At 41.7% G+C, this 15,913-nt stretch overlaps 1 protein-coding gene across 1 annotated transcript in view; it reads right to left on the reverse strand.

Annotated features, from left to right (window-relative positions):
• Nucleotides 1-15,913, reverse strand: part of HMGCS2 (3-hydroxy-3-methylglutaryl-CoA synthase 2) — a 64,525-nt gene that overhangs the window by 28,973 nt on the left and 19,639 nt on the right. Inside the window, exons 2-3 of the mRNA XM_086955791.1 lie at nt 4,949-5,403; nt 710-835 (exon numbers count right to left, since the gene is read on the reverse strand). Of these exons, the coding sequence (XP_086811917.1) occupies nt 710-835; nt 4,949-5,403 (581 nt within the window). The remainder of the gene's footprint in view (nt 1-709; nt 836-4,948; nt 5,404-15,913) is intronic.

Here is a 15,913-nt window from a genome sequence, read left to right on the forward strand (position 1 = left end):
TATATAGATGAAGCTAGATTTACTATTCTTAACTCCACATCTACGTGCCTTGAACATATATATCAAAATGGTATATATGTGGGAATATTGATTGTAAATCTGAACTTCTCCATGTAAGCTTACCTCCAAGATACTTTTGTAGTTGATATTCTGGCTATGATATTTTTGTAGCGCAATATTTAAAACTTGATTCCAGTGGTACACCCAGGAGGTTGCACATGATACACCACTCATATAGGAGTTTGCTTGAACTGGGAGAAGACCTAAACACATACCTGTATGAGAGCTCTGCCAGCCTTCCGCAGAGAGCTGTATGAAGACCCCATTAGAAAGGTTGGCACCTTGGTGTGCCCAACTCACCATTTCACCCTTCAAAGTGTGATTAAATGAGTTGAGAAATAATCGTTCCTTTTATTTAAACGCCAAGTAACAATTCATTTTGCGTTGTGGGAATTTAAAGGGCATTATTAACAAATGCATGCCTTTCAGGGCTCTCATCATGAGTAGGGTATGAGAGGGAGAAAATGAGAACACTATTCAGAGGTTTGTTAGACTAAAAGTAAAGAGTTCCCAACTCTACCCATTGCCTACATCGCCTACCATATACCCTTAATGGCAAAGTCATGTTCTTGTAAGCCACCTCCGACACCTTTGACCGCTAGCCCCACAAGAAGAAAATAATCCAATAAAATAAATATTTAGTACAAACCTCTCTCAAGGGCTAAAGGGGCATTGGGTCCAACGAGCATTGCCACAGCCCCAGCGCCTCCTGTTGGCCGGGCACTCCCTGTGGCATATACCGCGATGTCGCCGCACACCACCAAAGCATATCTGCCTGCATAGTGAGGAACACACACAAGATATTGGTTAAGCTTAGATTCAGGTGGGAAGATGATCTGGTTAATAGCTTACGCCTGCATGCATAGACTGCTCGTGCCGTAGAAAGGCGATATGTGCATACCAGCAACCAGCACAAATTGTGCAAGTGAGAATTACCTACAAATAGGGTGGAGGCAAGGTGATCCGCCATTTAGGTATACTGATATACTGTCTTTTACCTGTTTTTAAAATATTGCTCGTGCTAAGGGGATTACACATGGATCTTAAATAGTGTGAAAGTCTGAACAGGTCCAATTAATGTAACTTTCTGCCAATTGCATCCCTCAACAGTTTCAGGTGCCTAAGATAACATACATTGATTGAAACCTCTGTCATTCATGTATCAAAGACAAATACAGAACATGCATCCTGTCCTCAAATATTAAGGTCCTAAGCAATTTTACATTGGATGCCAATGACACTCCTTGCATGAGAGTTCCTCTAATATTGGCCTAGATTGTTGGTGGGCAACGTGTTTTCATTGCTCATTTGAAAAAGGATCAGAGAGTAATCAGAACAAAAGATTAGCAGATAATTGCAAACCACTGGAAAAGCTGATGTTATTATTCAAGGAGATGCCTAACAATAATGAGCTGTGTTACATCCTTTAGTGATAGATTGCAACCCCTGTTAGCCATAGAGACTTTACAGAATATTTTAGAGTCCTTTAGACAAGAAAACCATGGAATTCGGCATGTCTTGATTGGACAGCCAGAGATGATTCAATCACCATGGGGAAGTACGAGTTGGCACCTACCTAACATTTGTTATGAGGTTATTGCACCTTACATAGCAAGTGAGCTGATAAAATAACTAGGACATTGGGGGATTTTTATTATTAGGAAAGTGGAAGACCTGTATGAATCCTCGTGTTTGTTCTTTATGGAGCAGTACTACACGTGGCCCTATGGGGAATGGAGGTGGTGGGGGGGGGGGCAGATAAATCTTCCCCTACAATTAGAAGGGTGCTTAATGGACTGCATGGGCAGTATCTGGCTGCTAGTGCATGAGTGGACATGTTGATAGATATGTTTGCCCAAAGTCTGTCTGGGCTATAAGGTTTTTATGGAGTGCTTAATTTGCAAAAAAAGATGTGCCAGGGCCCTTATCAGGAGGCCACTGCAGCTTGCACCACCCATTGCTGCTGCCTGTGCTGGCAATAACAACTTCTAACCATGACACTTCTACGAGGGTGACAATTTGGACTATTTCAGCCCGCTCAAACTATAAAAATGGCTTGGGCGACTGTGATTAGTTATTTGTAATGGATATACAATTATTAAACAACTGTTGTTGTGCTCATTTCAAAATTATGCAGACACTACCACCATGTGGTGGACTGTCATAAGTACCAGTGCTGGTGCCAGGCACCTGAAAGCACTGGCTCAAATTAAACACTGGTTTTATTTAGGAGTGAAGACAGAGTGCTGAGAGGCACAACTCTCAAGACAGGATAGTGCTAAACTACCCTTTAAGTGTATCCGGTGCTTAGTTTGAGCCAGTGGTTGCTGTTAGGGCCCATATGCACTTATTTTTTGGCAACAGGACTTATTATTCATCATCAGACTTCGACCCAAAACAAGAGAGAGAGAGAGAGAGAGAGAGAGAGAGAGAGAGAGAGAGAGAGAGAGAGAGAGAGAGAGAGAGAGAGAGAGAGAGAAAGGCTAAAAAGGGGATAAGAATGAGGAAGTCGATTGCAAAACAGATACAAGAGGTGACAGCAGGGATGAAATCGAACATGCAACAGAGAAATAAAGGGATGGGATGTAGAATGGTGGAAGAAAGAGACATCAGGTGGAATCAGAATGAGACAGCCTTGATATTCGGCAAACCCGATGGTCTTTAGCACAGGGGAGGGCATCTAAGAAAACCTTTGGACCCTTGCACTTATAATTTTACAAATTAGGCACTGGGTATTTCCCCTGGGGTGAATGACCTCCAAAGGGTTTCCACAGGACTGAGGCATCTGGTTAGTCCAAGAGACAAATAAGTGGATACTAAGGGCCAGATTTTGAAAAAAGGCATGTAACGCAAAGCAGCCCCAATAGAGGCTGCGCTGCCAGTGCATGACAGGGAAGGAGCAGGAGATCATCATATCTACAGAGATATGACTCTCTCCTCCCCTATCCGTAGTGCTGATGCTGATTTCAGCTGCCATGCACCAGGCACACACCTTAGCGCTATAGCGCTAGGGTGCGTGCCTGAGTCTAGCACAGGTTTTGTACAGGAAGGTTATACAATTGTTTGTGTATAGGGTTTTGCATCAAATGCCATGGGTGGTAGCATGGTAATACCTATGTACCACCCATGTAAAGCTCCCTTGGCGCTAAGTAATGCAAAGCAGTGCTTCACGCTGCTTTGCGTTACTTTCATGGTCCTTTCCAGCGCAAAACAAGGTTTTCACTGTAAAGTAAATTAGGGAAAGAAATTATGCTGGTTAGCATCACTTTTGTGATGCTAACCAAGTGCAAAATGTATGTAAATCTCCCCCTAAGTGTTTTCCCTGTGTTGACATGTCCCCCACAGTTGCAGAGCATGTACTTGGGCTAGCCCCAGATACCGGCATAGGGCAAAAACGGCAGAATGAGAAAAGTAAGGAGTCAGTTTAGCGGTGTCAACACAATAGGGCAACAAACCCAATTCTTGGCTCTGGATACCTTGTACTGGGCACAGGCTGGCCCCAAGCGTGACAGTACAAAAGCAGACTAGCCTAGGCTGAAATCCAGCTGGGGAGCCTTAGCAGTGCACATCTGTTCACTACGCTAAATAGTGATGGTGGCGGAGGAGACACCAACAATGCAGATATACAGCTGCAGCTATGGCCAACCACAATGCTGCTCTCTTTTTCCTGTAGACCTGTAAATGTCCAGCAAGGCCGCAAGTACCCAGGATAATATTGCCTGGGAGCCAGCATGGTAAGAGGGATCATGAGGGTAGAGTTACTGTGGCTATTCACAACCTGTCAAATGATCTGGTCACTAGAGTATGATCTGTATTACTTCCTGTGTAAGTCATTGTCTGTGTATGTCTCTGGATTTCTTCTGAATTGTGTGTATGAGTCTCACCTCCCTGAAAGGAATCATCTTTATACTTGCAACATGCACCTACTATGGGCACCCCCTTCGGAAGAGCCTGGCACTGAAGCCCTGTGTATCTAGGTACTTATCAGAATGTTTGTAACAGTCCCTGACCTGGACTGAAAAATCCAGGTGAAGGCACAAGGAGTCTGTGGTGTGGTGTATGGGGCACCTGCCATACAATACACACCACCTGATCTTCCACTTCTGATAAAGAAATCACATCGCCCTTGTTTCCATGCACTTTTGGGTCCCTTGATTCAGGCAGGGAGCAATGTCCTACACTGTGGGCCTCGTTAATCCTTTGTGGGACGTGGTGGTACCAGAGGCAACAATTATCTGAATGGAAGATTTAGGGTCATATTTATCACAGGGTTGCGACGCTTTTGAGCCACGCAACGGGGTGCTAAAGCAACACAACCAATAGGTTTGATTTGACGCTGCTTTACGTTACTCGGCCCTGGGAAGACGAAAGAATCTTACACCTTCCCAGGGAAGGCCTAACGAGGAGAAATATCTTTATTTTTCCTTGTTACTTCCTCATTCTATTTGAGAAAGGCAAATGCCTTAGAGGATTGTTTTTGTGCAGGAAAGTGTCCCTTCCTGCACAAAAACAATCCTGCCTACAATGCTGACACCCTAGCACCATAGTGCAAGGGTGCCTGCATTGGCGCTAAGCAGCACAAGACAGGAATGTGCCGTATTATGTTAACCTTAAATACAGCTAGTGAGAATATGTGTGCCCTTCTCCTGCTCCTTCCATACAAAATAGACACAAGATTTCATCTGTCAACTTCTCAGTGAGATAACCCTGCATGTTAACCTGTAGTTATTCGGTTACTATTGACTTCAAAACCCAGGAGTTTCTAAGTCAAAGAGGAAAACAATCCAGTAGAAATTTCTTCCAGCCAGGCAAAGGTGATAGCAGATTTCACATTAGGAACCCTCCTGCTGTCCCACAGCACACAGGGCTATTGTGGCACTGTCCTTACCATCCCAAGAGCTGGACTCCACCCAGTTGACAGCGTTGAAGAGGGAAGCAGTGCCTCCATAGCAGGCATTGGTAGTGTCGATGCCCTCAATGTCCGTGTTCCCAGAGCCCTCGAAGAGCTGCATCAGCACAGTCTTAACTGCCTTGGACTTGTCAATGATGGTCTCAGTTCCCACCTCGAGCCGGCCAATAGAGGAGCCCGACAGGCGGTTTCTTTCCATGAGTCTCTGCACCACAGTCAGGCACAGGGAGTTGATGTCTTCACGGTCTGAGCAGAAGCCCATCTTCGTCTGGCCCAGACCCACTGTGTACTTCCCAGCGTCCACCCCATCAAACTTCTCCAGCTCTGTCTGGTCCACATACTGAGAGGGGAAGTAGACCTCTAGGGCCAGGATGCCAACATCCTGTGGCCATAAGTCAGACCTGGCCTTGAACAGGGCTGAAGCAGAGGCAAAGCTGTGGACAAGACACGCTGATGTTAGTGAGGTTCAATAGCCAACATATAATCTTTGCTTCCAACATAACAAATAGTGTAATTCTGGGCAAATTAGTATATTTCTTTGTGCCCCAGTTCTTTTACCTGCCAAATATTTGTTGTGTTTAGAAATAGGATAATACCAATGTACTGGAAGGTTGGGGACCAGTCCACAGTTGTATGACGAAAGCACTCATGCAGTTACCATGCATGCCTTTACAACACATCCATGACCGCACAAATGCCTTTACCATGCAAATCTTTACCATGCATATGGTTTTACCACACATACGTTTACAATAAAAATTTAAGTATTTAGACGGTAAGTTGAAAGATATATATATATATATATTACCTACTGGCGGTCGCCAGTAGGTATATATAGTTAGGATTTTTTTGAATAGGGATTTCTGAAAATTCTATGTTGAATAACTTTGGCGTTGATGGACGGAATTGGCTGAAATTTTCAGGAAAATGGCACATTTTGTTTCTGAGCGTCCCCTAAAAGTTTGGGGGGGTTTCGTCAAGGGGGGTCCGAGAAAAAAGGGGGGTCCCAAAACGTGTTTTTAACATTGAGTTTTCCATAGGGCGGTTGGACTCACTTTTAGCTCGAACGGCTGAATGGATTTCCACAAAACTTGGCAAAATTGTAGGGACTGGTAGCCTGATGTGCCTTTGCTATGTCTCAAGATATATGCTCTAGTGGTTTTTACGAAAATTAACTTTGAAAAATATATATTGGGCTACATTGGGCTATATATATGTTAGAGCCCAAATGTAGCCCAATGTAGCCCAATGTAGCCCAAAGATGGCCACCAGAGACAAAAAAAAACAAATGTAGCCCAAATATCAGCCAGATGTAGCCCAACTATAGCCCAGTGACAGAATGTCCCAGAGTGTTTTGAAGAACAACTAGAGCGCTAACAGTCTTACTTATGACAAAAGTATGGCACACCTGAAGTCATCTTGATTGGAATAAAGTGTTAACACTTAAAACATTTAATTTGCAAAGGAAAAAAATGAGGGGGTTCATTTTGCCATAGAAATTATGATTAGTGCTGAAGAAAGAAAAATTAGGGTACATTTTGAATGACTTCTCAAATCCTCTTATATTTCATTAAAAAAAATTCTGATATGCAGTCTACCAAGATGGCCACCAGAGACAAAAGAGCCCAAATGTAGCCCAAATATCAGCCAGATGTAGCCCAACTATAGCCCAATGACAGAATGTCCCAGAGTGTTCTAAAGAACAACTAGAACGCTAACAGTCTTACTTATTACAAAAGTATGGCACACCTGAAGTCATCTTGATTGGAATAAAGTGGTAACACTTAATACATTTAATTTGAAAAGGAACAAAATGAGGGGTTTCATTTTGCCATAGAAATGTTATATATATATATATATATTCACTGAAAAAACATAGGTTATAGACCATATATAGTTAGGAATTAGCATTTACAAAACCTTGAAAATTCACTGAAAAAACCATAGGTTATAGACCATATATAGTTAGGAATTAGCATTTACAAAACCTTATTTTACTCACACAAAACCATTGAAATTCGCATATATAGTTAGTTGCACTAACTATATATCGCGCACCCGCAATCCACTGCTGATCATGTCACATATTACATCATTCATGACATGGTCAGTGACATCACTGATGACATCACTGATGACATCTCAAATGACATCACTGATGACATCACTGATGACAACATCCAGTGACTGTATGTTTCTGTGAAGTTAAAATATGTCTTACATATTGAAGAATGAGTGGATGTATAAGTGTCTGGATGAAGGATTTAGTAGGTGCATGACTGACTGTATGAGTGAGTGATTAAATGTGTCTCACTGAGTGCATGGGTTAGTGACTAAACTGTCTTAATTTGTGCATCATTATGTCTGTTGCTCTGTAAACTGCTGCATGTGTTGATCAGTAGCTATATGAGTAACTATATGGGTTATTGATTGGTTGCCCAAGTATTTGTATGGGAGACTGAGTGTGTGTGTGGGTGGCTGGGAGGTGTATGACTCTGTGCATAGATGTGTGAGCAGTTGATTCACTAGATGTATGGGTTCAAAAGTGCATGTGGAAACAGCTGTATGGGCGGTTGACTGTGTGCATGAGTGTATTGGTGAGTGAATGGATATCTCAGTGCTACATGTCAAAGTAAGTACATATGTAAAACACAGTACATGTGAGAGTTGACATATATAAATAACTGTGCATAAGAGCCAGTGAATGTGCGAGTGGCTGTATGGATCATTGTGAACTTGTATCAGGGATTGTATAAGAGAGTAAATATGTGTTAGTATATGTTTGAATAAGTAAGGTGTGTATAACTGTATAGTTGAGGAAATGGAGGTGTGATTGATTCTTTGCATGACTGACTAGGTGTGTGAGTAACTCCATGGATGAGTGACAGTCTGTGAGTGTCTGTTTACACTGAGTGTATCTAAGGTTATATTAGAGTCTGAAGAGGTTCATCGTATTATCACATTAATGATGTCATCAGTGATGTGATCAGTAATGTCAAATGAGATGTCATCAGTGATGTCATCAGTGATGTCATTTGAGATGTCATCAGTGATGTCATCAGTGATGTAATCAGTGATGTCATTTGAGATGTCATCAGTGATGTCATCAGTGATGTCACTGACCATGTCATGAATGATGTAATATGTGACATCATCAGCAGTGGATTGCGGGTGCGCGATATATAGTTAGTGCAACTAACTATATATGCGAATTTCAATGGTTTTGTGTGAGTAAAATAAGGTTTTGTAAATGCTAATTCCTAACTATGTATGGTCTATAACCTATGGTGTTTTCAGTGAATATATATATATATATGTACATGTGTGTATATATGTACATATATATTTATACCTTATCAACCCCCTAAACCTTAAAATTCTATGCGAGCAGAGGGAATATGCTGCAGGTGAGCCCTGCCGCCACTTGGAAGGAGGAGCCATAAAAACTGTTAAGTGGAGGCTATCGTTGCTTAAGGACTACGGCATCGAAGAAGGCACAAGCCGAAACCGGTCTGCCCATGTACCCTGAATAAATTGTCTGTGAGAAGCCCCGCAGCGTCCCTGGTCATCTTCCTGATGTGTGAAGTGTTCGAGTTAATTTTAGCACGGTTTCCAAACGTGCACGAGGGACCCTTTCAACAAGAGACCGTGGGTAATTTGGAAGTTGAACTGAAATTACCGAGGGGTCGGAGAAACACCACGGTCCGCCATTGGAAACCTCAGAGGAACTGTTTTGCAATTTGGATCATCGGGCGCAGAGGGTGCGGAGAGACGCCGTACTTTGTCTGCGCTTTTGCAACCATACCTCTGAGGCTCTGGCAGAAAGTACGGGACTGAACCAACTACCACTGTGGTTTAATTAAACGAAGCCCCACTTGCCTGCATCGGTACTCTCAAGCACGCTGCATGTTGGGACTGGTAGTCCCCAAAATTCTATGCGAGCAGAGGGAATATGCTGCAGGTGAGCCCTGCCGCTACTTGGAAGGAGGAGCCATAAAAACTGTTAAGTGGAGGCTATCGTTGCTTAAGGACTACGGCATCGAAGAAGGCACAAGCCGAAACTGGTCTGCCCATGTACCCTGAATAAATTGTCTGTGAGAAGCCCTGCAGTGTCCCTGGTCATCTTCCTGATGTGTGAAGTGTTCGAGTTAATTTTAGCACGGTTTCCAAACGTGCACGAGGGACCCTTTCAACAAGAGACCGTGGGTAATTTGGAAGTTGAACTGAAATTACAGAGGGGTCGGAGAAACACCACGGTCCGCCATTGGAAACCTCAGAGGAACTGTTTTGCAATTTGGATCATCGGGCGCAGAGGGTGCGGAGAGACGCCGTACTTTGTCTGCGCTTTTGCAACCATACCTCTGAGGCTCTGGCAGAAAGTACGGGACTGAACCAACTACCACTGTGGTTTAATTAAACGAAGCCCCACTTGCCTGCATCGGTACTCTCAAGCACGCTGCATGTTGGGACTGGTAGTCCCCAAAATTCTATGCGAGCAGAGGGAATATGCTGCAGGTGAGCCCTGCCGCCACTTGGAAGGAGGAGCCATAAAAACTGTTAAGTGGAGGCTATCGTTGCTTAAGGACTACGGCATCGAAGAAGGCACAAGCCGAAACCGGTCTGCCCATGTACCCTGAATAAATTGTCTGTGAGAAGCCCTGCAGTGTCCCTGGTCATCTTCCTGATGTGTGAAGTGTTCGAGTTAATATATATATATATATATATATATATATATATATATATATATATATATATATATATATATATATATATATATATATATATACATGTGTGTATATATGTACATATATATTTATACCTTATCAACCTCCTAAACCTTAAATATATCAATACTCCTACCCACCCTGACCCCTAAATACACTCTTGCCACAAGATTCCTTACTCATCGTTTACCCTAAAAATACCCTTTCCGTCCAAATGCCCTTACCCAGCCCAAACCCTAAAAATACCCTTCCCACCCAAATACCCTCACCCACCCAAAACCCTAAAAGCACCCTTTCCACCCAAATACACTTACCCACCCTAAACCATAAAAATACCCTTGCCACCCAATCCCCTTACAAACCCTAAACCCTTAAAATACCCTGGCCACCCAAATACCCTCACCCACCATAAATCCTAAAAATACCCTTACTAACCAAATAGCCTCCCCCACTCTATACCCTAAGAGTACTTTTGCCACTCAATGCCCTCACCCACCCCTAAACCCTGAAAAGCCCTTAATCTAAATCATTAAGAGATTATTTTGTTAAGAGTGATTACATCTCACACAATATTAGCAGAACATAGCTTGGCACTCAGAACAGGTTGAGGAAGTGCTCAAAATGTAAATCCTTCAAGAATGGTGAAAATCTAACCTCAGTGACCACAGCTTTCAACAAAGAAATAAAGATAAGGGGAAATCTGGCATGCAAATCCAGCTACGTTGTATATACACTTAAATGCCCCTGTGAAAAGCATTACTCTGCCAGTGCACAAGCGAGTTTACAACATACTTGTGCCATCAATAATAATGACCATAGCTACCCCGTAGCCATACATTTTGAGAGATACCAACGAAGTGATCCCATGCACCTTAGGTATAGCTGTATAGCCCAAGACCCTAAGAAAAAGAGAGGAGGGTATAGAGAGAAAGAACCTAGGAAACTGGAGACATTTTACATTTTGGAGTTGGGCAGAAATGAGCCTAACAGCTTCAATATTGATGAAGAACTATACACATGCCTCTATTAGACCTGCCCCAGAGCACTTACCTCATACAAAGAGATTCATGCCATGAGTAGGTAACTTTTTAATAAGTAGCACATAGACTTGTTAGACACACATTACACAAGTAGCCTTCCTAACACTCTGCAGAAAAACCGGTGTGATAAAGATTTTAGGGTGCCAAGAATAACACACAGAGTACTAGGGGCCTGAGGAGATCATGTTGTCCATTATGGCTGGAAATACACTTTTAAGATCAATTAAAGTGTGTATTAGTCTAAGATCACTATTTGGAAATGGTCTAAGTAACACAAGGAAATGGGGTTTTACTATAGAAGTGATATTCAAGGCTTATATTGTAAATATCACCAAGCACTTTATCAACACTAGCACTTGCAGAATAACAGCAGAACTCAGCACTTTAACTAGAGCGCTCTGAATTGTAGAAGAGGTAGCAATGTATATCTGAGTGTTTTTTTTAATTGTATGTCAAGTTCAAAGGAAAAGTATATTATGATTTATTTGTGCCAAATTACATAAAGTTGAGTAACACTGAATTCAGTCGGACATTGAAGCTTATAGTTATCTTCTATTAAGAGGTTTTGATGTTTCAATAAATATTTTCCGCCCTTGCACTAAGCAATTTATTAATATTGGGCACTTGCTGAATGACAATCAGCCACAGCTGTTTCCTGAATTGTATAAGAGGCAGCAATACATAATTGGGATTTGTCTCATGAATTCTGTGTCAAGTTTAAAGGAGATATTTTTAGCCATTTATTTGAAAAAGTACTAAAAGTTGAGTATCACTGAGTTAAACTTGACATTGAAGTCTTGCAATTATTGCCTTACTTGAACTGTTGATGTTTAAAATATCAATTATTACTGCATTTGCATTTTCAAAGATGGAGCTGAGGTAAACTCCCATATCGGTATGCACTTCCTTGACATTCAAGTCCAAATAATTGATGGGAAAATTGAAACTTGTCTATACAGGAAGTCAACATCAAGGAATACCGTGCTGCATTAAGACAGTTACCATCTCCAACACACCATAGCCAGTATTCCATATGGTAAGTTTGTACGAATATATAGAGCATGCAGAACTACTGAAGCTAGACAGCACCATCAACTGGAGGCTAAGGAGAGACTAGAGGCCAGAGGTTGTACTTCCAGTCGCTTGTAGATAGCCATGAAAAAAGCGAATGCCTTTAGTCGCTCATCCCTCTTGGACCCCAATAGGAATGTACAATCAGTAGATGCTTGTCCAAACAGCAAAGGGGAAATTAGATTGATTACTGGATACAGCAGACATGCCAAGCACATTAAGAAAAACATCAAAAAAGAATGGCCTATCATCCTTACTGACCAAACATTGAAAGAGGTAATCCCCACCACCCCACAGTTACTTTCAGGAGAGCATATTCCATGCGTAATGAGCTAGTGAAGAATAGTCCAGAGACCATTTCTACTGGGAACTGGTTGTCGCCACGCAAAGGCTTTTTCAAATGCAGCTCATGCCGAGCTTGTAAATTCGGCATAAACACCACCTCCTATGTGACCCCTTTTTCTAATGATCCTATTGCTCTCAAAGCCCATTACACCTGCCGTACAGAGTTTGCTGTGTACGTTTAAAAATGTAGTGTAATGAACCAGCGATGATTTCCTCTCCCTGCTATCATCCCATGTTTTCCACCTATGTCGACATAATTGTGTACACATGGCCAGAATTTTGTGATATGTGTTAGTATCCAGCCCTCTTTTTGAGTATAATAATATTGAGGTTTGCACTTATAGTCTCGGATCACGTACATACTATATTCGGTCCATTAGAAATTTCAATTTTGGTTTAACTGAACGATAGTTGACGTGATTTTAGAGAGCGTAGATACGCAGTCATCCCCACTGTGATGCATGTATATATACTTTGCATACAAGGGGTTTCGTTGTCTCTTTTTCCCTAATTTTTTTCATTTTTTATTATTATCACTCATTTTTCTCATTTTTTCTCTCTTGCACTTATTCAGCACTTCAGCACTGGTATTGCACATGTTATTATTCGAGGTAACTATATGAGTTTTTCTCACAAGAGAGGCGCCATAGGAGTACATGTTGATTCATTTTAGGAGAAGATTTTTTAGCCATTTTTGCCATTGCCATCTAATAGAAGATTAAATTCATTTCCATAATGTAAATATTCAGGTCTTCTTTCTAGAGTATTTGTACAGTGATTGTTGCACCTGTATTATGATCCATCTCAGCGTATTTGCACAACTATATTTTGCACTAGGCATCAGAATTTTCCTGAATAATAGGTTGCACACAGAACACGGCACTTCGTGTTCTCAGCGTATTTGTACAGTGATTGTTGCACTGGCACTTTGTTCCATTCTTGCGAATTTTGCACAACTATTCTTTATTTTGCACAAGAAAGGTAGGATTATTTTTGGATTAGTAATTGCCCATAGAACCTGACTCTGGGCATTTCCATCTACATAGCGTCCCATATACATCAAATCACATCTATTTATATATGTTATCTATGCATTTTATAATCTCTTTTAATAATGAAAGCCTTCAGGTGATTGATATTTTATATTTTGCATAGCTGTACGTTATTTACATAGAATTGGAAAACATTGTAAAATGGCTCTTTTCTGTTTAAACACACAACAAAAAAATAAAGTCTGTTTTTCTAAAGTATGTTTTCCATGTCCATGATGTTAATTAACGTACCTGGTTGGCGCCAAATGGGTGTTTAAATTGAATGACTATGCTTCCCCGTTTATTGAGTGAACAAGGATACTGCCCCGTGTTCGAAACGCGTCTTGAGGCATGCACCGTTCCAGCCCAGAAAAATAAATAAAATTGAAATCTGGCACCAGCATATTTTGTGTCTTTGATCCTGATTGTGCGAGGAGGCACTAGGGAAATGTGGATTCGATATATATATATATATATATATATATATATATATATATATATATATATATATATATATATATTAACACAGAGTTTGTAGCTGATCCCAAGCCTCAGATTCGGCGGGCTCACGGCTGGGGTAGCCACCCCCAAATTTCTCACACGTACAGTCCGGCGCGATCCTTCCCAGGTTGAACAAAAGGAATCACACAGGAGCCGTGGCCTCTATTTCAGTGCAGATTTATTGCAGACACAAACGTTTGTGTCTGCAATAAATCTGCACTGAAATAGAGGCCACGGCTCCTGTGTGATTCCTTTTGTTCAACCTGGGAAGGATCGCGCCGGACTGTACGTGTGAGAGAGAGATATATATATATATATATATATATATATATACATATATATATACATATACATATATATATATATATATATATATATATATATATATATATATATATATATATATATATATATATATATATATATATATATATATATATATATATATATATATATATATATATATATATATATATATATATATATATATATATATTACCTACTGGCTATCGCCAGTAGGTATATATAGTTAGAATTTTTTCCCTATGGGACTTTTGAAAATTCTATGTCTAATAACTTTGGCGTTTGTGGACGGAATCGGCTGAAATTTTCAGGAAAATGGCACATTTTGTTTCTGAGCAGCCCCTGAAAATTTGGTGGGGTTTCGTCAAGGGGGGGCTGAGAAAAAAGGGGGGTCCCAAAACGCGTTTTTCCCATTCATTTTTCCATAGGGCGGTTGGACTCACTTTTAGCTCGAACGGCTGAATGGATTTGCACGAAACTTGGCAAAATTGTAGGGACTGTTAGCCCGATGTGCCTTTGCTAGGTCTCAATATATGTGCTCCAGTAGTTTTTGAGAAATTAACGTTCAAACCAAGATATATATCTGTAACAGCGCTCTGGGCAGCGATCCGGTCCGCTTACTTTTCGCTTATCGGAACTTTGCGCGCAGAAAGCTGATTGGCTCTCCGGTGTCTGTCAACATTCTAAACAGTCCGGAGCGGACGCCATCTTGTCTCTCGGTAGGATCGAGAGAGAAGAAGAGGTGGAAAACGAAGGGGGAATTTAATGAAAGGGGGCAAGGTATCCCCCTCTTGACCCCCTAGGAATGTTGTTGGGGTTATTAAAGGGTCCCGTGGGGAAAATAAAAAAAAAATGATTTTTCACGGTAGAAGCGCGGCCGCGAACTGGTAGCGAAACGGGAATTCGCCATTTTGTGCTTCGTAAATTAAATTACTAGTTATAAGTGGGTGCGGGAGACGTATCCTAATCCCCTATGTTTCCTGAGGGTGGGTGAGGAGGCTGATATATGTTGATACATCTCTTCCAGCGGCTGTGCGTGAGCTTTTTTTTTTTTTTTGCTGCGTGACAGTCCGGAGCGGCCGCCATCTTGTCTCTCGGTAGGATCGAGAGAGAAGAAAAGGTGAAAAACTAAGGGGGAATTTAATGAAAGGGGGCAAGGTATCCCCCTCTTGACCCCCTAGGAATGTTGTTGGGGTTATTAAAGGGTCCCGTGGGGAAAATAAAAATAAAATGATTTTTCACGGTAGAAGCGCTTCACGGGCCGCGAACTGGGCCGCAAACTGGTAGCGAAACGGGAATTCGCCATTTTGTGCTTCGTTAATTAAAGTACTAGGTATAAGGGGGTGCGGGAGACATATCCTAATCCCCTATGTTTCCTGAGGGTGGCTGAGGAGGCTGATATATGTTGATATATCTCTTCCAGCGGCTGCGCCATCTTGCCTTTTTTCGAATGCCACAATTTTGTCGTGCACGGCAGCCATTTTAGATGCCAGGCTGGTCCCAGGCTATCACCTACCCCTGCGGATGTAGTTTATGGCCCCAGCTGTAGAGAATTCAGACATGCCAATCCTCCTGATTCAGGCGTGTGAGTACTGATTTCAGTGCTAGTCTCCCGCCTCCCGATTTCTGCAAGCAAAAACCCGGGGGCATATTACGAACAACTAGCGATAATTTTTGTCTATAACTTGTTTAGAGACAAAAATTATCGCCGCACATCGGCGATTTTTATCGCAGATAAACCTTGCTATTATCGCAGAAAAGTCAGCGATATTCATGTATTATCGACCTAATGCTCTTAGCCATGTTATCCACCTCCCATTGGATAACATGGCTAAGAACTGCTCAGGGCAGGTGTTAGATTTTGGAGATATTCGCGCTTAGCGCGAATATCTCCAAAAGTTGGTAATAGAAGGTAGCGATGTTAGGGAC

Source organism: Lissotriton vulgaris, chromosome 1_1, assembly GCF_964263255.1.
Source record: "Lissotriton vulgaris chromosome 1_1, aLisVul1.2, whole genome shotgun sequence".
Taxonomy (NCBI): Eukaryota; Metazoa; Chordata; class Amphibia; order Caudata; family Salamandridae; genus Lissotriton; species Lissotriton vulgaris.